Source organism: Falco rusticolus, chromosome 12, assembly GCF_015220075.1.
Source record: "Falco rusticolus isolate bFalRus1 chromosome 12, bFalRus1.pri, whole genome shotgun sequence".
Taxonomy (NCBI): Eukaryota; Metazoa; Chordata; class Aves; order Falconiformes; family Falconidae; genus Falco; species Falco rusticolus.
The window spans coordinates 13,829,627-13,856,757 of record NC_051198.1 but is presented as its reverse complement, the minus strand read 5'-3'; the positions used below and the strand labels follow the sequence as shown (position 1 = coordinate 13,856,757).

Here is a 27,131-nt window from a genome sequence, read left to right as displayed (position 1 = left end):
CACAATACGCACACACAAAATGTACATGCTTAGCCCAAAGCAAGCCATGATATGAATATGTGGTTATTACAGCTTGATGAATGTTAGTGACATGTAACAGCTTTCTCTTTCATCTTACATCTTTGGCCTGAACTTGGTTTCAGCTATTATTAGTGCTGTGCTGGTGATCCCACAGCGTGGTAGTATTCTGTAGTGCCAGTGGCTCACTAGAAAACCTCAATAAAAGATAAGCTTCCACTTCTTTCTTAATTTGTTCTTTCTGGAAAAGAAGGAAATTACAGGGAAGGGTCACTATTTATATCCTATTATATCTAATAAATCTTTAGAAAGATGGCAGCTTTTCATAGAAATAAGTAGAGAAGCATTCTAAATGCTGAGAAAAGCCATTAAATTTTTTAAGAGGTGAATTGCTATTTTGGAGCTATAGAGAGCCTAAGCAATACCAAGCTATTGTTATAATTTAGCTGGACATCAGTATTTCTTGCATTCTTCTTGCAATAGCCTAATAAAAAGAAAAGGACGGGAAGAAACATGAAAGTGGAGCGGTTTCTAATGATTTTCCTCTTCCTCTGAATAGAATATGGTGAAGAGATTGTGGGATGCACAAAGCCATTGAGTTCTCAGTGACAGCTGTTGGAGAGATGAAAGCACTTGGCCCAAGAGTCTGTTTATATGTTTGAGCCAAGAAAGTGATTTTCATTGCAAGGAGCTCTGAGACAGGCAGAGTCAGAGAATAAGAGAGCAAAAGATAATTATCTAAATTATGTTCAGGCTATTATAGAAGACGAATATAGTTAAAATGTAATTAAATATGACAGGCTTACAGGATGCAAGCATGGCTTTGGAATGCTAATCATCAATTACTGCATCTCCTTTGGGGAGTTGGGCAGAACGAGAGAGTTAGAAGTCGGGTGGCTGGGGTGAGATGTAGAGTGTTAAATAAAACACCGTAGGACTGTAACAAAGCTAATTTCTTTTGGAAAATGGAGCTGTGGTATCGGGGGACTTTTGCTAGCCAAACAACTTGTAGTGCTGCATTTCAGCTTGAGGACCCTGGGATAAACCAGAGTAAGCTGCTAGTCCCGAGTTGTCTCTTAGAGATGTAAACCTCAGCTTACGTGTAGTGATTATTGCTGTTGTGAAAGGGATGACCGGGACTGCTGCAGATTAAGCAGAAAATCTAAAATGAATAAACCAGCAAGCAGAGAAAAAAATCAACACTTCCCAAATATTTAAAAAAGCTAAACCCTGAAATATCTATTTGTTATAGGGTCACTAACATGGAGTACAGAAATGTGGAAAGTCCAGAGACAGCAATATCAGTTTACAGGAGAAGTTCTGATAGCTTCTTTATGACTGTGTCCTAGGGAAAGAAGGTGAATGTATTGCCACCAGCTTGAAAGATTTTTTTGTTTGGCATATGGGGAGTAAAGGTGAAGAAATAGCATCTACTACACAGAAGTAGTATCTACTACACAGAAGAAGTAGCATCTACTACACAGAAGAATCCCAGACCAAAAATGAGGTGCTTATGATATTTTTTGATGCTACTGTTCCTGGAATACAGTGACTTATGTATTAATCAATAGAAGACTGTATAAAGTTTGGAGGAAATTTTTGTAAAGACTCTCCCAAGCGATTCTGAGGATACAAAGACTAGCTCTTTTGAGGAAGGTATAAAATAAGCACATACGCATGGCATGACTACAAAATAATTTGCAAAATAAAATTTCTACAGGGAGACCGAAAATAATATCAGAAGAGATAACTAGTAATAAAACAAGAAGATTAAAAGGAAACCTAAGGCTTACCTATGATGTCTTTAATTTAATCAAGGAACGCCACTGAAATTGTTATGGCTTGATACATAAATAGAAGTCTTACTGAATTTGTTATATCAGCAAAAAATGCGAAAAGAGGGCAGATATGCCTTGATAATGTTTTGTCAGTAATCTCTCTTCCCACGTGGGTATAGTTACACTGCATAAATGATCTCTTTGCATGATTATCTCTGTACTGGAGGGTATTGCTTTGTATGTACCTGTGTTCTCAAATGTACTGTTACAGTCAGAATCAGTGCAACTTTCTAGTGAAGGTTTGCCTTGCTTATTTCAAAAGTGGCTTTTTTCCAAATACATTTGAGTTATTTTCTATTTTGTTTTTTCCTTTTTGCTAAGGAAATAAACTGAGACACCTAATTTTCTCATTATCCCATCAAGTATTAATTCCCTAATGACAATATTCTTGAATTTTAATAACTTGAATTTTAATAACTCTTCTACAGGTTGTCTATAATTTTTACTTTCTTTTTCCAATGGGAAAGAAATAAAATGGACACATACCAAAACAGTAAATATTCTTAGGACCAAATTTATTGAAAACCCTATCTCCCTTCAAGTCTCACATCCACAAGAATTATTTTTTTTGTTATTTTCTATCATGTTTTAATATGATTAGGAGGGTAATTATAATCCTATCTCAATAACAACATTGTAGCAGAAAGTAAGGACCTGTAATGCTGTGGGAAGTGCAAAAACCATGGAGCTTCCTGGAGGAGCTAATCTAGAAGTGTGCTGTCAAAAGGATCTTCAGAGGTCTTTTTCTCAGCCTCTCTTAGATATCTGTCATCCTCTTCAGCTGCATTACCAGATAGATGCATCAGCTTCTTTGCTGTCACTTCATATGACAGACAACGGCATTTACTGCCATCTTTGGAAAATCTGCACTGAACTCTTGCAGTCTGTATTGGACTAGTGCTTAGAAGTACTATAAATAAATACAGACTCATTTATATTCTATTCTATGATCCCTAATTAACTATTTTCTTGTCACAGAACATGAACTCTACCGTGGAGGCTAGGAATGCATAGGCTGTGCTTAATAGCTTCTTTGGGATTTTTAACTCTTTTATTTAGAATGGCTTTAGAATATTTTCCAAACCACTAAACAGAGAAATCTGATTTTTACATCATCACTCTCTTTGTGTAATGCGTGGGCATGTAAATGGGAAAGCATATGCATACTGCAAACTATGGCAATACTTTGTTAGGAGAAGTAGCGTTGCAGTCTGATTGTTCCAGCCACTCATCCTTGGGACTCTACTTCAAGGTAGCCAGTTACGTTTGGCCATGAAGATTGCCTGGTATACTAGAGTAATACGAGAAGGAAACTCAAGAAGAATTGTTTTTCTGTTTAGGGAAAAAAAATGTTTAAATCATAACAGTCTTTCAGACCTTGAGACATTCAAGAAAATAGTCCATTCTCATTTTATGTTTTATTTAGAGCTTGAAGAAACAGCCTGAGCTTTAAAAGAAGGAGGACGTAGCCACATAAGAGATAAAAATAAACCATGCCATTAGATAGATAACTGCTGTGCCTCTGAGGCCTGACACAGGCTGCGCCTTTCTATTATGATGTGTAGCTCTAATTACATCCATTACTTCACGTAGTAATGCCAGTAAACTACTTGAAATTAGGTCTTGATTGGGCTCATACTCTTCTTTAAGCAAATCTAACCTGACAGCAGCGATAAAAGTAATAGTCGACTAAATTAAAGCCAGAAATGCTATGTTTGTGACAAAGAGATTTTCCTGCTAAGGGAAAATTCAAGTGCCTGAGAAACAGTCAGTGACCAGGCTGTTCGTGCTGCCAGGCTTTGGGGTCGTCTGCTGGTGGCAGCTGGTGTTTGACTCCAGTTTTGCTTTGGTCCCTTGTTTCTTATATGAACACTTCTGAAGGTATTCAGAACGCACAGGGAAACTACCCAGTGCTTTTCTTCTGTACTGAGTTCATCAAGTTATACTTAATTACATTTTATTTCTGAAGCCTTCTGTGATAGAGTCTAGTTTTGCTGAAAGGTTAAATTCTGGATTTAGCTTTCAAGTCTTATGAATATAAAATAATTGAAATTCTAATGTGTTCAAGTACTAATGTAGCGTAGTGAAAAACTAGCATTAAACTGAAACCTCTAGTTCCTATTATTCTTTTTGTTTCTTCTGTTTTGCTGTTAGCATGTTTTGCGAGCACAAATGTATGGTAGGAATCATCTTTTTACTACTGTGTGTTAAGCTACTTGAGGTGGTGTACCTCAGCCAGATCAGAAGAGTATGAATGAGGAGGGGAGATTATAGTGGTCCCAATCCACCTCTAGCCCAAAAAGGTATACTCCAGTTCTGCGAGGGTGGTCTGTTTTCCCCACTGCCTCTGTGTCAGGATGGGGAAATCCTCACAACCTGGACTTCAAATGCTTTAATGTCATTTGTAATTTACTCAAGGGCTTTGGCCCATACAAGGAAAGCTTGGCTCTTCTGCCTCCACTGCTCCACTTAGAGTAAGAGGATTTTCTTTGAGTTTTTGGGTGGTTCCCAAATTTTTTTCAACCAAGCTGTGATGATTTCTCATTAGTAGTTAAAAGGTGGATGCATTTACTTTTATTTATCTGATCTTTTATCTAATACAGTTATTAGTCAAGGATTTTAGACTTTAATTCAGGTGGGGATTTTTACCATTTTCTTACCTTTCAGCAATAGTATGAATATTATACCTGCATATAAATTATAGTAGTATGTATATATGTATGAAAATGCATAAGCAGAGTCAAGGCCCTTAAAAATAAAAATGAACAAGGAGTGCTGGAAATCCAGGTGATGAAAGGTGTTTCTGTGTTTGCCCTATTAAGTGATAATAGTATGTACTGTCACTTGAATGGATTGTCTGTATTTTGTACTGCAAGCTGTTGTGACCATGTGCAATAATTGTGTGTCTTTCTGGATATTTTTTTTTTTTTAGATCCTGGCAAACAATCACTTTTGATAAACAGCCTGCATCTTTTATCAGGATAGTTGGAACTCACAACACAGCTAATGAGGTAAGGAACTTTTAAGAAAACCTATATTCTTCATTAATATATAACAATACAGGTTTTTGTATCTTGCACTGAAATTGATAGTGACTTCTAAAATGTACGTGCTTCAGTTTTTTGCTCCAGCAATCTAGCAAAATAAGAACAAATGCTTTTCTTATTTGAGTATTTGTGAACTGTGTTACCATCTTCCCTATAGAGCTGAAGCACTGTTGCCAGTCTGGGGGATATTTTGGGGCTTTTACAGACAAAGTACAGTAAAATATTTCTGGTTTTGAACTTTCCATAGTGCCATCAAGTTTCCTATTGGGTTTAGTTTTAAATTAATGCTTATTGTGATGAATGATGAAAATACCATTTTAGTACACTAGAGAAATGTGTATAGTCTCTGGTTACTTAGTTTTATCACCTTTATGTTATCTTTTTAACGAATAAAACGTAAGAAAAATCTCCTTCATAAGAAAATCTTACTTATAAAAGATTGTTATAATTAATTTTCATACCTGGTAAATCAGTTAACCAATATGGCCAAACAAGAGAATTTTTTTTCCAGTTCATTTTATACAGGAAAAAACCACATTTTGCCCTAACTGACCAAGCGCAGTATCATCCTCTTTTTTTCACTTGTGCTTCTGTCTTTCATAATTGCTGTGTATTGTCTCAGATGAAGTCCAGATTTTACAGTTTACTTCAGTGAAACAATATACCGTATATGAATTTAAGAATATATATGTCTTTGTGAGATTAGGACCTTATATGACAAGATTATGAGGCACCAAAACCTGCTGCTTCTGTGTGTATGCATGCATGTCTGCATCCCACACTTGTAGTTCACCACAAAACATTGTACTTTCACACTTCACAATGAACTTTGGGTAGCACTATTACATTTGTGGTAACTGGAGTTTGTCAACTCTAGGAGTCAGGATTTCCGATCATACTTAGTATATGGGTTTGCTGGTTCTTAAGCATTGGGAGAATTGTCAAATAGTGTAGTTCGCATCCAATTTTAGAGCAATTATTGCAAACGTGAACCACCAAATGTCAACATTAGTTCTCGGCAGACAGTTGGAAAGAAGCTGACCAGTCAACTGAACTGGGAATACAATTTTTTTTGTCCTAAGCATTGTCTTTTGTGTTGTACCGTTCAGTCTTAATCAGTGAGTTCTTAGAAATACATCTGAGTCAGAAGCTGCCTCCAGGGTTGTTGTACTTGTACGAAGAGGGCCTTATCCATTACTAATCCATACACAGTCTTGTTTGCTCTTATGCCAGTGTCTGTAAGTTCTCATTCCTTTATTAAAAAAAGGAGGTGCATTGCATAAACTTAGCAAATCAGCCTACAGGAAACATTACCTCCAATTCTTAATTCTTAAAGGTAACTTTAAGCCCTGAAGAGTAATAGGCTTTTAAACACAATTCTAATTTTGAATTGGATACTATTTCCAAGCAGTTTAATACCCTGTGTAGTTACTTATGTGAAGCACTGCGTAACTATAGCGAAGATCAGTATGTGCAAATTGAGGTTACAGCCATTCATGTAATGGCTTAGCGGAACTATAAACACAGGCTGCTGTTCTAGGTCTTTTCCTCTCTTGTCTTTAAAATCTGTACCCAACACTTTTTTTTAATTATTGCTCCTATAGCTTTTAAAGGAGGAACATGATCAGCATGCACATATTACTAAATTACATTTTATATATATTAAACAGATGGTCTGTAACATTTTGCCCTAAATTTTTATTGGCCAAAGAAGGCACCAAGATATTTTTCATACTTCCAATTTAAATAATAACAGTGCAACCAAAGTCTTGGTTTGTTCTGGAGTCTTGGTATAGAGTCTTGGTATAGAGTCTTGGTAGTCTCTTCAGTAAGAATGCAAGCAGTTTCCAGAATTATTTGCCCACAGCTGGTTGTATTTTATGTCAAATCATTCTCATTTTAAACAAAAGATGCTAATGGCAGCAAATTCTCATCAAGGAATTTTACTGTAATAGTTAACATAATGTAACAGAAATATTCCCTACTTGTTATACCAACATGTACCTTTGAACTTTGAAGTACAATCTATACTTCCCAAAGGAAAGAGTTGATTTTTTGAATTGCAAAAACTCCCATAAAATTTATCCATTTTTGTGAATGATTTCTTCTTTTAAACTCATCTTTTCCTTTGCCATGTTTTCCAAGTTTTGGAAGACATGACGTTCACAGATTTTTTTTGACCTGGCATTTGAATGCTTTTTGGTATGCTAGAACATGATAGAAGTGCAACTTTTTGTTTTCTTGAGCTTCCAGACATCCTACATTTTATGAAGAAAATAATTATTTTTCCGTAGTGCTTGTCATCATTTATTAGTCAGGCAGGTCACCTGATACTTTGACTATGTAAGTTTTATCTTGTTATTTCTCTTCAGTGTTACTGACCTGGAAAGGACACCTGGTGCTAATGTGAGAGCTTTATCTTACAAATTACTGCACCAGTGTATATGTACTTGGCCTTCCTGCTTTGTGCATCAGACCTTTCTTATAAATATCCATGAGAAGTATAACAGGCCGTTGATCAGAGGATGATGCTGAATTGTCATCTCTGCCTTTTGAGAGAAACACGTGCAGGATAATTTGTTTTAGAAATACATAATTTAGTAATACTAAATATTTCCCATATTGGATGAAGCAGATGAGCTCAGTTGTACTTCTCTGCCCTCTGCTTCTTTCACAAGCTGTATTCTGAATATGTTGAAGTGGCAGAGTAACTGAAAACAATGTCGTAAATGCAGGCTTGTTGATGTGCCAGGCGCTGAGTGAGCATTAAGAATTTAGTGTGAAAAAATCTGTGAAAATGAAAGTTACAATTCTAGAATCAGACACTTCACACTTTATAGACTAGTATTAGCTAAATTTCAGTAGTATCCATACTATATTTTAAAAAAGCATGCATCACTATGCGAAGTTTTAAATGAGAAACACTATCCCTGGGATACAGTAGAAATATAGAATCTTCTACTTTGAAGACCTGTATCCCGTTCATTAGACTGTGCTGCCTTTCAAGGAAAGCAGCGTCTAGAGGTGCACTGATGAGAGAATCTTTTTTTTCTGCAAATCCTGATGCTGATAAGTACAACTGGAAAAATGACAATAGCTGTTACTTTAAAAACATGGGAGCAGGATGAGTATAAAAAGGGCTTCTCAAGAAGCGTAGCTCAATGCCAGAAATTGGCTTCTCAAGAACTGTAACAGATGGAGAGAATTCATGCCACAGTAGAAATTAGTTCAGCTTTAGAAAAAAATTCACCAGAAGAAATGCAGAGAAAAAACATTTTGTGTACTGCGTGTACGTGTGGGTAAGGGTTTAGATTTGTAATCTGTTCATATGTGTATATATAAAGGCATAGCAATAAATCTTTATGTGAGCATGTGTATATCTATAGAAATACAAACATGCGTTGCTGTGTATCTGTATAAAAACTGGCAAGAATCCTTACACTGGGAGGCACAAGAAAATATAATAGGGATAAAAAAACCCAGTGACTGTGAATATTTTTTTTTATTAGTTTCATGTATGCTGTCAGAATTCAAATTAACTATCTGCTGCCTCAGAAAAGACCCAGGGGCTATTGCAGACATGTCATTGCAGACATTTGCTCAGTGTGCACTTGAGCAGAGGTGGTCAAAAAGGATAATAAGATTTTTGGTTGTGTTAAGAAAGGATAGAAAATATAATATTTTGTAGTCTTGTATGAGTATGTAGTATACCTGTGTCTTGTTTATGGTGTTTAATTTTGCCCACATTAACATGAAGGGGTCTGGGAAAGGGCAGTTAAGATTATAAGAGATTACCTTTCTTTGTGAGAAGAGCCTTAAAGGCATGATATGCTTGCAAAAAGCACGATAGAAGATGTCATAAAAGCACACAAAATTAAGTTAAAACAATAATTTTAAAAATCAGGTTTTATTCATCATCAAGCTTTAGCTATAAAACAACAATGCATGAGAAAATAGCAAATTTTAAATCAGTATAAAAAAAGATTTATTTGTTTAGTATGTGGCAGAGCTGTGCATTTTGTAGCAACGAGAAATCATATAGAAAAAAGTTTTGTAACAATTTTAAAGAGTTCCTCCCCCTTCTCCTCCCAGGCACTTCAAGAACAAGTAGAAGTAAGAGTAAGTAAAGTAGAAAATAAATTGGAAAAAAATGCTGAACAAATGGTCCTCTTGCTTTAAGGTACAGTCACCTGTACGCTGGTCCCAGGTATTGTTTGAAACATCTGAAAATAATCCCTGTTTGAAATGGAGTGTTTCATCTGGTGAAGCAGCAGCCTCCTTGGACGCTGAATGCCTTTCTACATCCTCCAGGATCTGTCTGTAGAGCTACCATTGCTATTACAGCAGAGGGCAATCTTGAAATAGAATCATATTGGCGATTATTTAAATTCCATTTCTAGTGTGGATGAGCATTCAGTCTTTTGAGGAAGTAATTAGATCATGAGATATGTTGAAGACAATATAATTGTTGTCATCATCCAATAGCATGTAGTAGGTACTACTTGGCAAAGAAAAAAATGATTTGCAAATATCTCTATCCGCTTTGGAACAGTCTTTCTGATTTTTAGTGCCATATGTAAAGGTATGATTTGAAGGCTTTCCCTTGCTCTGCTTGTATCACTTTATAATGTTTATGGCCCATGGATAGATGTCTTTGACCTCATGGTGAAACGTTCTAATTTAAGTACCTCAGCACTGATCTGGTCTGCATGCTTCCGTATAGACTTCATCTTACTTTGATCTTACTTTTGCCAGCATTTAATTGTTTTGCTTTACTTTCGTTTTTTGTTTTCTCCAGGTTTTTCACTGTGTGCATTTTGAGTGTCCAGCACAAAACAGTACCCACAAGGATGAGAGTGGTAAGGAAGTGGCAACAACAGAGGTGGGGACTGTTGGACAACAGCTTGTTCCTCACCCTGTTCGAGCTGCAAGCACTAGTTCCCTGCATTCCCCTCCTGGATCCACCTCGCGTTCACATGCTCACCAACCATAAAGGAGATTGAAGGGGAGCTTTTGCAGCCCTGCTGACGTTATATGAAATTATTCAGAACCTTCTTGTGCTGGCACTTTTTCATTCTTTTTCTCTGTGAACAAAGGGGACCATGTCTGAAAGCTGGAAATACTGAAATGGAAAAGGCTTTTCCCAAGGACAAGAAGAGACTGCTTCACTCTCCTCAATTTGTTCAAATCAGGCTGGTCTCCGAGGGGGGAGAAAATAGGTCTTCAATCTTCATCAAGTACCCCATTAACACCCTACCTCTCTAATCTAACCAAGGCAAGGAGAACAGAAGGAAATAAAAGGCAGAGTTACAGTGGAAATCTAAACTGACTTGAGCAGAATGGAAGGCATATGAAATAAGTATTTGTTCCCTGGAGGCTTCCATTAGCAAAGAAAATGTTTATGGAACACATCGGTCCAGAATATATGTTATTTTTAAAAGTTATTCTTCATTCATATTCCTTTGTAACTAGCAATCTGTTTTCTAAATTGTTTTGACTCTGTATTCCACTTTGTCTCTTATTTTTGGCCGTAGCAAACGCTGTGCAGTAGATTAAGGAAGTATCAAACGTGTTTACCTGCTGAGATGCAAATTCCCTCTTTCATCAGTGGGATGACAAGACAAGCCTTCATGATATCAACAAACTAATTAATGGATGCTATATTAATCTTGGCCTTAGCTGACTTTTCAAAGTACAAAATTGTCATTTCTTACACCCAAAAAGAAATTCCTAAAGCCAGCATCCATTTCGAAGAAAAAAATTTCTCACTCCTGAAGATGATTACTTAAATTTTACCTCTGATCCTAAGAAAGCTTGCAACAGGTCATTAAAAATGTTTGGTTTAGAAAAGTAAAACTGCATCTGGTCACTACAAGCAGCTGTTTGAATACAAAAAGAAGAATTTGCTGATACTTATTTTTTTCCAAGCAAAAAATGTTTTACAGTCTGCAGCTAAAAATGCAAAGGCTTTACGTGCGTAAACTGTTCTCATAATCTTCATAAAATATAATGGTTTTACACTGTATTGTAAAAGATCTGGCTCTTACTACAATCACAGAATCCATTATCCATCTATGTCTGTTTGGATTACATTGCCAGCTACTTTGCTTATTCTGAGTGTTTCCACACTGATGATACAGTCTCTTACTCTCCAGATCTATGTGACTTTTAGGAAGAGCTCCACATTGGTCTTTCAGTATGGGATAAAGAGATTTTGTATTAAGACAAACACTGAAGTAATTGACAAAATTGATTAGGAGAGTTGTTACTCCTTACGAAGTATATTATACTGGAAATGTCAGCTATCCAGTTTTATGAACTTGGAATGTCTTGTGGTAATGAATAGCCTTGTCAGAAGAAAACAAAGCTAGTGTAGGATAAATATGGTTTTCCTTTGCATAGCCATAGTGATAAAATGAGTTATATCAACATAGCAAATAGGATGTTAATTTATCACACTACTTAATTTGAAAGAATTTCCCTGTTGGATACTGGTTGTGCTAAAACAGGAAGAAATATAACAAGTGATAGCAATGAATCAGTATAAACTTTGAAGGAGAAAAGCTTCCTTTTTCTTGTTTCAAATAAAATTGATTAGGCTTTATCAATAATATTACAGTATTTTTCAGTGCCAAATTGCAGTTGAGTTATGACATTTGCGCACAACCTCCTCCTTTCCCACTGCTGTCTTCTGACTTGCGAATGCCTGACGGTGAAGATGCAAGCCCATCGCGTTATATATAGCTGGTAATATGTGCCACAGCTGCCTCAGACATTCCGGAGTTCCGAGGCAGGATACTGCTCATGCTGGCCAGCACCTGGTCTGGGCTGCTGGTTACCTGATGGCTTAACAGCCTTTGGAGCACAAATGAATTGAGACCAGCTACTGGGGACACAACTCTCTTGTTTAGGTCAAAAAAATTGGAATTTTATTATTATTATTATTATTATTATTTTTTGCTTTGAAAAGTAAAACCAGAAAACTTTTCTATTCTGGTTGTAATCCATGCTGAAACTACTGAGATGCGTGGAGCATGTCTTGTCTTTGGCAGATAAGTCCTTCCGTGTCAGATGGTTTTATCACACAAGTTTGCTTTTCTCAAGCTGTGGATAAGCAAAGGACGTAACTTCCTAGCTGTTAGTCTTTAGTAGTCACCATTGTAGAGAATGGTTAAAAAAAAATTTTAAGCAGTTTGAACCAGCTATTCTGAGTCTAGGCTCTCAGAGAAGGAGCATGATTTTCAGTTTGTAATCTTTGATGTGCACAATTAATTTTTATGATACAAATAAGTCTTGTAGATTATAACCTCCTGCAAATCTTTTTGATCTAGTCCTATGACTCACTGTTGAACAGAAATGTGTATTTATTTCCCATGGCATTCACTCTCTGCCAAGAATCTGAATTAAACAGATCTGAGAGATTCCCAAAGCAAAAACTCTTAGGTCCTATAGACCCTCCAGTTTCCCACCCCCAAAAGTCAATCAAAACAAAAAACAACTTTGCATTGCCCTTCATACAGGTGAATAGAAATTTCTGGTGTCAGACTGATTCTCAGTCACACATGGCCTTTGTCACAGTCTTTGTTCCTTCTCTTTGAGTTGCTCTTAGAACCTGCTACTGACGTGAGTCCAGTGTGATCACAGAGCTCCCAGGCTTTTAAGACAAGCCCTGCCCAACTTCATATTTTCTAGTGGGAATCGTTTACCTTTTTATACAAAGAAATAATGTTGAAATGTTTAAGAGACCTGAGCTCTGTTTGGTCTTCTAACGCTACCCACCAGCAAAGACCCCTAACATCTGTATTGCCTACTATAGGTCCCTGTCTTAAACATTGTGTCAGCAACACATTACTAGTGACGAAGATACCACACAGAACTGATTTGTGGTTTGGTGGAAATGTTCACATTCTTTCTAATTAGCGTCTGTATTTATTGACTCCTGATGTCAGATGTAGTTCTTGTATATTCTTCTGCAATCATTTTTTTCTTTTTCCTTTTTTTTTTTTTCCTTTCAGTGGAAGTAAGCTGTGCTGTTAGGGCTTAATATCAGGGTTTATCAGAGTGATGAAATACTATAATTAGAGGAAGAGTGGCTGGAAAGCTGGCCAGCAGAAAAGGACCTGGTGGTGCTGGTCAAAAGCTGGCTGACTGTGAGCCAGCTGTGTGCCCAGGGGGCCGAGGGAGCCACCAGCTCCGGGCTGGTGTCACAGACTGTGTGGCCAGCAGGGCCAGGGCAGTGACCGTCCCTGTGCTCGGCCCTGGTGAGGCCGCACCTCGCACCCTGGGGTGTTTCAGGCCCCTCACTGCAGGGGGGACGCTGAGGGGCTGGAGCGTGTCCAGAGCCGGGCAGGGGCTGGGGACGGGGCTGGAGCACCAGGCTCACGGGGGGCGGCTGAGGGACCTGGGGGGGGTTGGCCTGGAGAGGGGGCGGCTCAGGGGGGACCTTATCGCTCTCTGCAGCTCCTGGCAGGGGCTGTGGGCAGGGGGGTCGGTCCCTTCTCCCAGGTGATGGGGGACAGGACAGGAGGGAACGGCCTCAAGCTGCCGCAGGGGAGGTTCGGATGGGATAGTAGGAAAGATGTCTTCAGTGAAAGGGTGGTCAGGCATTGGAACAGGCTGCCCAGGGGCAAGGTGGAATCACCATCCCTGCAAGCATTTAAAAATCACACAGATGCGATGCTTAGGGACGTGGTTTAATGGTGTCCTTGGCAGTCCTGGGTTAATGGTTGGACTTGATGATCTTAAAGGTCTTTCCCAACCTAAATGACTTTATGATTCAGAACTGTGTTATCGCTTACTCTTATTTTATTTGCAACAGGGGTAGAGTAGAACTGACCAAGTATTTGTTGCTTTCTTGTCAGAAGCTATAAATAGAGCTGTTGTGAGATTTCTGTGTGATGAAACTAACTATATTGTCACTATTGAGCCATTAGTTCTATTCAGTACTTTAGTACCTTTAAATTCCCCAGGCCTCATTTTCTGTTTTTCTTCCTTAGGTTGAATTCAGACTTAAGTTCAACTCATATGGAGCTCAACCAAGCTCTTTTTAAAGTCTCTTTATTTAATTAACTTATTCCAAGTGCATTTAAAAGATTTTTATTCACAGAAATGTACAGCCAAATATCAACTCCTTAAAAGTGATTTATCCAGGAAAATTCATTTCTGAAGTGAGCAAAAATTGTGCAGCTCTGTTTCCAAGAGCTGTTTCTATTGCCAATCAGCTCCAAAAAAAGTTCAAATGGCATGTTAAATGAAATTACAATGAGAGAAGTTAATCCAAGTCTAATGCAAAAGACAATACAAAGGAGGAATCACCAGTTTTGTTAGAGAAAAAACTGTTCTTCATTGCAGTTTCCTTCTTTTAGAGCTCTATTTCTTTCTTTTTTCTCCATGAAAATCAGTTTTTCTTGTTTATTATGACAACTTGTGGAAGAGCTCAGTGCTTCTCAGCATTGCTGAAAAATTCAAATGAATGTAATACATGTTCATCTTTACTAATTATAACATTAGAGAATTTTCAGTTTAGTATCTGACTTGATGAGAGCTGGTTTCCATGAAAGAAAGCAAAAGATGTCTATAATTGTTCCACTCTAAGTAAATTAAGATTTCCAACCTCATTCATGCGAGCATCTACTCATTATTCAGCAACGTTTTGTGCATCTGGAGTCAGTATGGAAATCAGAAGACAAAGTCAGTGCCGTACTTGTCTGATTGTTGTGTCTTTGTAGTTCTGGTTGTACAGTGATGCCCACTCAGAGACACTCAATAAAAAATTAGAACTTAGATGTGGTTTCACACAAAGTAGACAAGCTATTCACTCCGTTTCTCTGTGAAAGTATTTATTGGCTTATATTTTGACAAGTGTTAATATACTCTCAAATGGACAGAGAACACATTGGTAATTTTGTTGTTGTGGCTGGAGTAGTCGGCAAATGATCAGAGCCAGTAAGATTTGGTGTACTTAAAAGTAAATGTTTAGGGGTTTATGGCATTGTATCAGTTGCCAGAGGACTAAACCATGCTTCAGAAATAATAATTTTTAGATCTCAGAAGATGTTTGAGGCCTGGTTCCCATCCCCACAGTTAATGGTGTATTTAGGTTAGAATCCTTAGTTCTCTCTGAACTGGTTGTTGTTGTTGTGAGTTGTACTAGTAATCGCAGATGTATATAGAAGCTCCACAAAAGCTTTGTTCAGTATACAGCAATAAAAGTCCTGGCTCAAGTTTTAGGAGAACCTAAATACTCATACATATATATATATGTGTGTTAAACTGAGCTAGTAGCTATTTACCTTGAATTTAGAACAGGTTCTAAAGCTCCAAAACTAAAAGGGGGAAAAAAAAGAGAGAGGGAGAGAAAAAAATTGTGCAGGCAAGTGTGAAATGCTACATTTGTGGTATGGCAGGATGCTGACTATTTCATGGTTGCTTAAAAAGTGCCAATGGCTAAACAAGATATGGGTGAGCAGGTCCAAAGCTGTTTTTTGCCCAGTTAGGTATTGGCAATTCGGCTGTAGTGGGGTGTATAAAATACAGCAAGCTAAATGCTCATCTCAAAGACGGGTGCTCTCCAAAGAACACACCTATACTCCTCCTAGCTATCTGGTGTGCTATGGCTTACAGTGTTTACAGAGTGAGCCTTCATTTGACTGGTGTTCACTGCTCAAAAAAGCCCTGCAGACTATTCTTCTGCAGACAGCCCTTCACAAGCTTTCATTGCAAAATTTTGGCTGAGGTAATGTAAAAGTCCCACCTGTATTCCATGATAGAATCTGGGTCTGTGTTTGATTCTGAACATGCTAACTAGAAAAACAGTTCTGAAGTCACCCTGCAACTTTTCTTAGATAAAAAAAAGCCCAAATTAAAAACTGTGGTATGATACGAGGAAACTGCAGGTATCTGTCATTTACCAGTAGTCTGACTGCCAGGACAACGACACACCAGTTTTATGATACTGTATGTGTTTAATGACTATGATATATACAGGTGGTGGAAGTAAGTGAAGAATCAGCTCTACACACCATTGGCATTAGCCATCACCCAGCCAGACGTCGGAGAGAGACTTCTTTTTGGGCTCCTTCCAGCCTAATAGAATAATTCAAGTCAGTTTTCTGTTAAAAATTATAATTGATTCATTACATAAATGTCATGGGAATTGAAGTCCAGATTATTTTGGCTAAAAATCTGAATGACTGGTGACTTCACCCTGCACAGGTGTAAACACACCTCCCCAGTGACTCCTGCTACTTTAGGCCTTGGGCTATCATATGGAGGAGAGCTGCACTGCTGGTGCAATGTAAGTACTTTTCCTCATTAGAACTTTTACTCATCTATTTTGTATTTATCATCTTGGCACATCTGTTCTCTGTGCAGGTACACATCCCTCAGTTAAAAGAAGGTAACCAGGTTTCTCGTGATTTTCAGAATTTTCCAGTGACTTCTGAAAACTGGGAGATACGCAACAACCTCAGTCTATATTAAGTAGCCTGAGGAATTTACAAAACTGACCTGTGTGGTCTTTACAGTGAATGCTATGTGTCCAAAAAGTACCAGGTGACTCCTGAGATATCAAGTTGGGCAGTATTACTGTTCAGGTGAGGATTTTTGCATCTAAAATTATGTGCCATGTAATCCAAGTGAATGGTAGTCATCACAGCTTCTTTCTGTAGAGAGGAAGCAGGGAACTTGCACACCTACCAGAAATCCCTCATTTCCTTCGTATCATTTTTGGTCTATATCACCTATCTGTTGTCTTTTTATTCCTGAACTATAGTAGTTAGGTGATTCATGGTTAGTACCTAGAATCCAATAAATGTCTTTAACAATAAGTGTTCAGAAGTTTTGGTCTTTACATAAAAATTTTAGGTTGTGCTTTTGAAGCATGATCAAGCCACAGAATTTGGGTTTTGGCATCTTTTATAGCTGTCTGCTGGGTTTTTTAGTTATTTTCAGCTGCTAAAAGGTAGTAGAATACTTCACAGGAATTTCTCATAGAGATTTGTCACGCTGAGAAACAGCTTTTGAAACAATTACGGCGGGTTCATTGCTAGAGAATAGGGGCAGGTTTCTTCTGCTTCCTGCAGGCCATGATGGCATCTGAGTCATTCTGTGAGTTTATTTATGCCATTTTTAATAATGGGTCATTGGTGTTGCATGATTTGGATCTATTTCAGGAATTATGTCACTTAGTAATTCCGAGAGGTAAATACTTTAAATGTTTTTATGCAGTAATACAAAGTTCATGGGACTTTGATGATTAGATTAGAAACATATCACGGAAAGATCTAGACTTGGAGGGAGCAGTTTGGGGGCGAGACCAGTATGGACTTAAAAGTGTGCATCTCTGCATGTATAACTAAGAAAATGTACGTGTTACCGAAGTTGAAGTACCTATTTGCAAAGATGTGTTTCTACGGTTTGGGGTTTTTAATTCAGGGAATTTTATTAAGGAATCTATCACTCATCTGAATGTGAGCATTACAAAGAAAGTGGAAGAAAACATAGGGAGGGAGCAAGGCTTTAGTAGCTTGTATGGGCAGAACAACTCAAATATGATTCTTGTGGACTGAGCTAGCTCTGTTTGTCTCCAGTCTTCGTAGCTCTTACTTTTTCCTACATGCTTGCACCAGTCTGCTTGTTACTTCTTTTCTTTTCCTCCCTACCTGGCATCATACCACTCTTGCTGTGGTGTTCCCTGGAATTTTCCTCCAAACTGTAATACAATAAGGATTTCTAAAAATTTATTTAGTTTTACTTCTTTGTCATATGCTGAATAAAATATCCTCATCTCCATTCATTCACATCAGACTTTAAAGGCAACTTCCACTAGCCTGTCAAGTGCTAGTGAGCAAAATTTTTATTTGGCTATCTACAGATATGGGAAATACTAGCCTTTTTGGAGCTTTACTTCCATAATCTGTTTGCAATCTGTTTGTTACCCTTAAGAGGAAAATCAGTAAGAGGTTTTCTGTTAACTTCAGTGGTTCAGGCTTTGTGCAGGCTTATCTAAGTTAAGTTTAAATATAAATTTAAGTATTTCTCTTTCACCATGATGCAACAGATAAACACTGAATTTGTTAGTTGTTCATTGGTCAATGTGTTGTACATAAGTATTGTTTTCTAAAAAAATTGCATAATCAAAAGTGAACCTCAAAAGAATTCATAACTTTTCAGCGCTCCTGTGTGAAGGTGTTTCAGCTGTCTAGAGATTCAAACATCACACTGAGCACATGAACTCATTTTGAGAATTATAGCGTCACTTCACAATTCTGCGCCCATGTCTATTAACCTTGTCCAATATCTTGTAAAACTTCCTTTCCTTTCTGCTTTGTCCAATTCCGTTCTTATCATTGGTTTTCTTTCTGAAGTGACTGTTAATGTTGTTCCTTCAAAGATCATAAATCAAATATAAGGAGCAAGGTTAAATAGAAGTTCAGCTTTTAATGAGCTTTTCCGCTCGTTTCTGTCGGTGCTCCTCTTTCTTGATAGACAGTGGTTTAAAACTATATGGTCAAACTCCCCTGCTCTGTAGTAGTTATCATTGTATCTTGAGAGTTTTGTGCATTAAATCACTTTCCTTCTTTCTCATACTTCCTAAACGTAGAGTGGTTCTAAACTACCTCAGACCTTGTTGTGAACAGGTACAAGTTTCAGCTAAAGTTTTCAGACTTTATCATAGTCTTTGAATGTTCTTTAAGTGCATATATATGTAGTGAAATCAGCCTGCCAAACCCTGACTGCATTTTCAGGAATACTTTCTCAAATGGGGTACGTAACTGGGATGGATGCACAGCCGCACCCATCCAGGCTCATACTGATGCCTCTTACAAGAAACACTTCTTAGGAGCACATCTTCTGATGTGGGAAGTGCTTCAACTTTCTCGTCTCAGCTCTTTGAAGGAAGATATTGCCTGCACTGGACTAATTTCACCTCTCTTTTACTGTGACAACCATCCTAAAAATTGTGTCATCAGACCTCCATTCCTGGCCTTTAGCAGGAGCTGTGCTATTGCATCGGACTGTGCTCATCATACGAGAATAAACCCCACATGGCATGTTCTGATGACCTCGGTAACAATTTATACCATAACAGACACGCATCGCCAACCATTTGGGCTAATTAGGTTTCAGGTAAAATGATGGTTGCAGATTGTGCTGCAGTGATCCAATCAATAACTTTGGGAATTGTCTGGTTTTGCAAGTTATCCATTGAACAACCTGGCAAACCTTGTTAGTGCTGATTTCCTTTTCACCAGCAGACGTGCACATCATCAAATGAGCATTTTGTAACATGAAATTTTCTATGAGCATCTGGGAAAAAAAGCATCACAACTGTATCCTTAGTAACAATGTGTGTATTTGTAATGAGAGTTATAGAATTATTAAACAGCTATAACCTATTCTGTGCATGCTCTAGCATTGTATTAACAGTTTGTATTAACAGCTGATAAGCAGAGGGTTCTAGAGAGCAAGGAAGGCTGGCTCTGGATTTCTTGATGAAGAGTTTCGAAGAGAGCAAAACTCACCAGAGTAGATGCAGGACCAGACAATGTTCAAAGCAAATCATAAAGTGAAACTGTTGTGGCTTGTATTTATTTCTTTGAGATTTTTCTTTACAGTATTTAACTTCACAGGAAAATATAAAATATATTTAAAATAGTGACAATTAGAAATGCACCTTTTCAAGAATGAGAGGGGTGTGATTTGAGAAATAAAGTCATTTTTTGTGTTTAATTGCTTGTCTGTAGTTTTGTTAAAATAATGCTAGAACCTGTCTGGTGCTGCTCATGTATTGCATGTGCGAGTAGAAGAGTTTTGGCAGAACTGGATTGATTTCCTGGCATGACAAGGAAATTAATGTCATCATCATTGGTATATTAACTTTTAGTGACATGATTTTAGTATCAACATAGAAATTATTTTCGCAGTGACTTTCAGGCCAGTGAGCATCTATGAAGCTACTGCAAATGTTGAGAACAAGAGCTGCCGGAGGTTCCCACCAGGATGTGCCACTGGTACTCTCTGGAAGAACTGTATGAATGAGTATTTCACTTCATTTCACAAAAAAGGGGGCCAATATTTTGAGACTTGGGAATCTGTTTTCAAACGAACCAAAGAAGGATTAGCTTTTCAGAGGTATTTAGCACTTGCTTTCCTTTGCACTACCATGAAAGGTGGGAGCACTGAGTGTTTGATTCATCAGTATTAAGCCTTTATCTGCCTGGCTTATCAGCCTCACATACTGAACAGAATTTTTGTAAGCCTTGCCTGGATTTCAGACCCTCATGCCCTAATGCAGTGACTGTTCCCCAGTAACAATACATTCCACTATTGTGTTACCTTTTAAGCAGTTGTAGGTGTGTCATGCTATTCCTTTCATAAATGTGTGTAACCCGTGTTACCTAGAAGCGGAGAGATCAAACTCAAAAGATGGAAGTAAGATACCAAGTTGTAAGATCAAGCTAAGGTACCACAGCAAACCATACAATGCCATAATATGATTAGATCTAATTTCTTTTGTGTGTTGATTAGCCATACAACCTTTAATAAGTTTGACAGTTACATTTTGAGAGTAAAAATGGGATCTTAAAGTGTCAGATACTACTGTTCATTTAAAAAAAAAATGGATGTGTGGATTTTGGAGCACAAGCTGCCACCCTGGTCAGTTACTAAATTGTGACACAGCATGTGGTAACACCGATGTGAGGAAGCCTTGCTTTTGAAATGGTGTTTGTCTAATGCAGTATAGGCTGAATGTAAGCCAGCAAGTGGTACAATCCAGTCAATGAGAAGCAGCGCGTGCTGAAGCCACTGCATTGCCAGGCCATGTGTCCCAAGTTAAGAGAAGGTAAATTATTTTTGCTAAATTTTCACAAATCAGAGGCCTCCTGAGGGCTTTGGAAAGTTTCCATTGCAGCCCTCAGGCAAAATTTTTATTGTGTTCAACGTAATGAATTCATAGCAAGTGTTGGATGTATTACACTAGAAGAAAAAATATACTTAGAGAGAAAGGAAAAAAAGTTGGATAAGAGCAAAGCTAGGAAGAAAGATTCTTTCCTCTTGCTCTGGTAAGGGTCCAGCTTATCTTTGCCCTTAGGCTTGTAAAATCATCGCCAGCAGGTAGGTATCGTGAAGGGAATGCAGACTGAAGTGGAAATACAGCTACCTTTCCAGAGAGTAGCAGAGTGCAGAGTCGGTTTGGATGCTACAGCCTGAGGATTTATTTCGAGGTTGTTTCTAATTCCAAGTGATGGACTCACTTGCTAATGAGCAATGGCAATTGAAGCTTAAAACACTGTGACACATCGTTTGAGTGTGAGTTGGAAAGACCAGATACATATCAGATTGCAATCATTTTATCTTCACTGTATGCAGCAAAATGCACATAAACAGGACGTTTTTGTTACTCATTGTAATTTATTCTCTATTAACTGCTGCTTAAATATCCTCGTAGGCTGTGCTAAGCAAATTACATCTCCTGGAAAGTAGGCAATGGTTGCCTTATAGCTCAAGGCAAAAAAGAAATAATCATATAAGATCTTACTTGAGTCTCTGTATTTCTGTGCTTTGCCATTCTTTTTCCCTTTTTCTCCCTAAAAAAATGCTGTTCTTTTCTAGCTGGAAAAGTGCATGGGTTTTGTCTCAAAAGCATCAGAAGAACCAAGGTGCGTAGAAAAAAAAAAAACACCAATGTATCCCATTTGGTAAGTACATCACAAAATTTTCCCTTCATGCAGCTGAGTCATTGGGAAGTTTGATGTGTCACAGTGCCAACTTTAGCTCCATTTATTAGCAGAGATGGCCCACGCTTCTGCGCGCTGTGGAATGGGGTTTGCATTTTCAGATCTGTCGGGTCATAAGTATGCCTTCACCTGAGACTTGCTTGCCTGTCCCTGGTTTCATTCGCAGTCATTCATCACCACTTGCAGTGTGGTTTTTAGAAGACAGGAGCTGCTGCTCAGGGCCTGCGTGTGCTGCATGCAATCCCAGCCAGGGAGGCACAGCTATGGAATAGCCAAGGGGTTTGGTCACCCTCATGGAGAGGCAACTGCTCTCCAGTGCGTCTGCTCCCTTGTCTCCTTAGCTACTGCCTTGTGCCTCAGTTATTCTCAAATTGTGGGACCTGTAACAAGATGGGTTGAGACACAGCTGTGCTTATTTAATATAAAGACTTCTCTACCTGTAGGTCATGCATACTTGCACGTTTCTGCATACCTGATGTACGCAAATGGCTCCAAGCAAACCAGCTGTGTTCATGCACGCTCCTCGCTAATGAGAGATCCCTAATTTGACTCAGAAAATTTGTGAGCTTTGAAAATGTGGACTGTTGCATTCTTAGGTAGTAAGCTTTGCTGCAGATTCCAGGATTGCTGCTTGAAAACTATATAAAACTGATTCTAGCAACAATTACCCCTAAATTGCCCGTGCCTTGGAGACTGCATGACACCAAGTCTCAGCTCTGTTCAGAGGTATTTATTTTTGATCGTCATTTTGCAGCCTGATTTCATGTTTTTATTAGGCACAACATGTATGAAGAGATTACACACAAACAAATGTACTTGAATATGTCAATAAGGGGCATAGTAAGAATGTAAGAAATTTGCTTTAGGAACAACTGAGGCTCCCTAGTGCAGTTCTACAAGTCCATCATGTTTAAGAAGGCAATTTCCTATCAATCCATCATTGCAATGTATTAAACTGATGCCACTATAAGGATCTCAAAAGGTCTTGCTTTCTAACAGCCTAATGAAATGAACACCGAAGATGTGTATTTTAAGAAATGAGAATGTTTTACAAATAGATGTATTTCTGACAGGTTTTCTTTATGCTGCACACTCTGTGCTAGACCACTACATAAATATCCTTGTTGTTTTAACTCAGACATGACATTATCACATTCTGTTATCAGCTGCTGGGTGAAAAGATATTTTTGCTAAGGTGCTGACATAGTGTAGTTTTATTGCTACTTGAACCATTCAGACTTCAGCATCACATAATGGAGGTGACACTCTTTTATAGATGTATTTTTAAGCTAATAGTTTCACTATTAATAAACAGATAAATGGGAGTTTATTAATATAAACGGAATATATGTCACAATGCTCTTTTAGCCATGTTCAAAGCTATATAGCATCAGTAGAAATTTGCTGCCAACATTTAAGCTTTTGATTTCTCTGGTTATTAATGATAATATCAGATAGAAGCAGCTACCCTTGGAAGTGAATGAGGAAAGGGAAAAGGAAAGGAAAATGTGCTTTTAATGTTGTCGTAGTATTGTCTAGATTAAAACCTACTAGGAGGATAAAAAAGTGCTGCCTTTGGAATTGAAGCTGTTAGAATAAATGTGTTTTTCAGCAAAAACACAGGAGATAACGGTAAGGGTATACAAATATTCCCAGTCAACAGCTTTCCAGTTGATCTGTACATTTAACTCTTTCCCATGTGTTTAATGCTTTCTTGTCCTGCTCCTGGCAGTTTTCAATCCTCTTTGTGCTGTTGTAACTCCAGCGTGGAGGGCTTTTTACTGGTGACAGTTCTGTTCTCTGGCTCTCAAGTTCAAACTACTGAAAGAGAAATAAAGCATGGCATTACTACACAAACATTTTCTTTGTCCGTGTTGTCACATAGGACTGGTGAAAAGGTTTATGTGAATGGAAGGAAATACAGGTAGCTCCTTTGTCAAAAGCATCATTCCCAACTGCAGACCAGCAGAAGTATTTGGGCAGAGAATGCTGGATGCAGGGTTGGTAATTTTAGTCTTAAAAACAAACTGGCACAATTGTGTAGTATTAGCCCCTGATTAGAACAGCCAGCAGTTTCTACTTTTCTGGAATTTGGAGTAATAATATAAGCATACATATATTATCCTACATATTTTATGAGAGCTGAATTCCCCATTAAACTGATATTTCTTTTTGTTTCAAACTAGACTAAGACCCATGACTTAGAGCAAGAAATCCCATAATCTTCTGGCATTTGCCAGATTCAGATTTGACTGATGGTGTATTCAAGAACTTCCACTGTCTCTCGTGCTTGCACATAATCTGTTTGGGTGATGGGCCAACATTTGGGGGTTACAGCACATGACTAGGGCCATTAAAACCTCAGCTCAAAGAAGATGATGTTATTCCCTTTCTATCCTTAATACTGGCAACCTCAGAAACACAAGCTGCAAGTTTACTAATACTGCAGGGCATGTTCTTTCTTGTTTTCCAAGCATGAATTCTGAACAGTTCCCAGTGGTAGCTGTTCAGGGAAATGACTGTCCCAGTAACTTAAACACAATGATTTCTAAGCTTAACTATTACACGTTTCAGATATTCTCTCAACAGGATAAGTAAAGAGGAAGGCTTATTATTCATCTTCAGAAAATGGTCCTTTGGCCCGACTTACGTTTATGAAGGAGCTCATGAAAGGGCCTGGCACTTCACTTTAAGCTATCATGACCCATAGTCAAGGAGATGCTCTTATATGTTGCAAGGTTTTTACCTCTGAAGAAGAGACAGAAAGGAGCTGGTGAAACATGAATATTCAGGGCCACATCAACCAAGTGACCTACAAGTAAGGTTGGTGTCTGTAACAATTTCTAAGGTTAGGAGATGGCAAAATAGTTCAGATCATCTGCTTTCCAAGGCTGCTGGATCCTGGGTCACTACATAGGTAGTGGGAATAGGCTGAACACTGAAGCTGGTGGATATCTATCTTACCTGTATTGAATATAATCTTTAATTCTCTCTGCTGATCGCAGCAGAGGCAGGCCAAATCAACCATGCTGTCTTGGTGAGACAAAGCGGTAGGCACATAAATCTAAGATGCCATAGAGAATGCCCCACGGTTGCCTGTAGCAGTTGTACATCAAATTTAATGGTTGACTTCTATTCAGTTGAGAAGCTTGTGAAATATCTAAATCCAAAATATCAAATATTTTCAACTTGATTGCATGTTTGTATTAAGATAACTGTAGTACAGCCCCCCTCACAAATGTCACTTGCAACACCTCCCTGTTTCTAATGAATATTGAGGGTGATCTAAGATCACATTTTCACTAGTGGTCTAACTGAAGACAATATTCTCTGTTAGGTGCTATGCAAAGGTGTATTTCAGGTGTAGTTTGGAAGGGTTGGCTGGTCCACTTTATGGCAAGGAAGATATAACATATTCTGCTCCCCTGAAAATACTATAGAAACTATTGGGTAACAGCTGTTGTGTAGATTTTATTTCTGAGAATATGAAGTAGCAAGTTGCTTTATTGTTTTCTTCTTAAATGAAAGTAGAATTGCCCATTGGGTTTTGAGTGATTTTAATCTTAAGGTCAATGGGCAGATCGCAGTCTTTTTTTCCTCAAAATTAATGGTTTTCCTTACCTGTCTTTCTCACCACCGTGTTTTGCCTTTTCCCTCCTCCTTCAGAGCCAAATGACTAAAACACAGCAGATGCTGACAAACAAAAAAACCCTTTTATGCATTTTACTTATCATGAGAGTGCTAAAATTTTAGCTTTTTAGCTCACTTAATCATTTTGACAAGATGACAATACAACATATCATCACCAGACAGATGACACCAGACAGATGACAATACTAATCCTGCAGCAGGTTCTCAAGGGAAATTTTTATTGTAAAAATTGACAGATTGTATCAAGGTGAACATAATACATTTAGGAAAACAGCACTTTGCCACTTTGTGCAGTTCAATACCTCTGGGTCTTTATCACTGTTGAGTGAGAGTTCCTGCTAATCTCAGAATGTGGGTTCTGGTGAGGCTGGCAGGTCCTTCACGTCAGCCCCCACTCCCGAAGCTGGTGAGATGCTGACAGATAGGAAGTGCACAGATGTTTGCTTAATGGCTATTTCCCCAGGGGCTCCTGTCAGAGCTGTCAGCAGGGAAATAGGGGAATTACCTTGGAAACTGCTAACTCACTTTCACCGAATGATGGACTGGTGCATTACAAAACAAATCTGACCAGTTTTTGAATGTCTGAACTGCCTCCAAAAAGAGAGGAAACTATTCCTAGCGTAGATGTTGTCACCCATGTGTTGCTCTGTCAAATCAGTTATTGTTGGCAGGGACTAGTGTCCAATGCCTCAGTTGAAGGGAAGAGTTGTCAGCGTGCATGACCTGTTGAGTGGTCCTGGACGGAAGATTAAGAGTCAAGTCAGGAAGCAGTTCCTGAGGGGGGGTGGGGACGGGGGAGCTGGGGGGTGGGATGGGGAAGGCAAGGAAAAAACAGCAATTCCTAAGGGGGAGAGGATGGAGGGTGGGGGGTGGGGGAAGGGGAAGGGGAAGGCAAGGAAAAAACAACTGTTTAATTTTTGTTTAAGGTGCATTTTCAGAAACCCTGGTGATCAGGATTGGTATAAGATTCAGGCAAAGAGAAATTCTAATTATCCCTTCATGTGATGACTGATTTCCTGCACTATGGGGTCTGATTACTCCTTTCTTCATGATGCAGATACTAGTGGTCAGAAGACCAGGCTGCAGGCTGGGGGAACCAAGGGCTGTACCCCTGTGGCTGCAATCAGGCGTTATAAGCGTCAGCTTGCAATATATCACCCTGCTCATTTTGCTCCATGGCTTACTTGCTGTGCCTGTGTGTTGAGATGCTTTTAACTCATGCAGAATTTGATCTTTCTTTTTTTTTTTCCTGGCATTAACACTTTTTCTGTGACCTGCGTAAGAAACACACAGCCCAAGCTGAGAACGTGTAAGCCTTGATGATGCGTGGCATATATTGACTTATCCTGAGATATATTTTTCTTGATTTCTTTGATATATTCAGCATCATAATTCCTATATGGTTACTGCTTCTTTGTGTATTCCAGTGGGAGTTTATCTTTTGCTTTTCAGAGGTTTGCCACAGAGACAACCCTTAGTGGAGCATCGTTGTGTGCCTGGTTCATCTAATTATCCTTTCTAGTTAGGGATGCATCAGGGGCTCTGTGTTAAATTGGGGGAAGCTTTTAAAGCTGAGTATCTGAATACTGAGAGGTGGAGAAACACAAAAGAGTAAACAGAGGGCATCATATATTGAACAGGAGCATTCAAAGATGGGAGCTATTACAAGCAGGCAGCTTTGACTTCCTACTCCCCGCAGCTGACTATGCCATGATTTCCATGGAAAAGCTTGGGGAATCACAGTAAAGAGACCTCCCCTTCCCCTGAAGTGACCAGAAATATTTTCTTCCATTGCAGCAAATTAACAACATGCTACATGCTCAAGGATCTTTTCT

The 27,131-nt window shown here is 38.5% G+C and overlaps 1 protein-coding gene across 1 annotated transcript in view; it reads left to right on the top strand.

The window, feature by feature from the left end:
- Window positions 1-11,212, top strand: part of BTBD9 (BTB domain containing 9) — a 118,243-nt gene extending 107,031 nt beyond the window's left edge. The window contains exons 11-12 of the mRNA XM_037405083.1: window positions 4,789-4,867; window positions 9,702-11,212. Of these exons, the coding sequence (XP_037260980.1) occupies window positions 4,789-4,867; window positions 9,702-9,896 (274 nt within the window). The 3' untranslated portion in view covers window positions 9,897-11,212. The remainder of the gene's footprint in view (window positions 1-4,788; window positions 4,868-9,701) is intronic.
- Window positions 11,213-27,131: the final 15,919 nt, after the last annotated feature.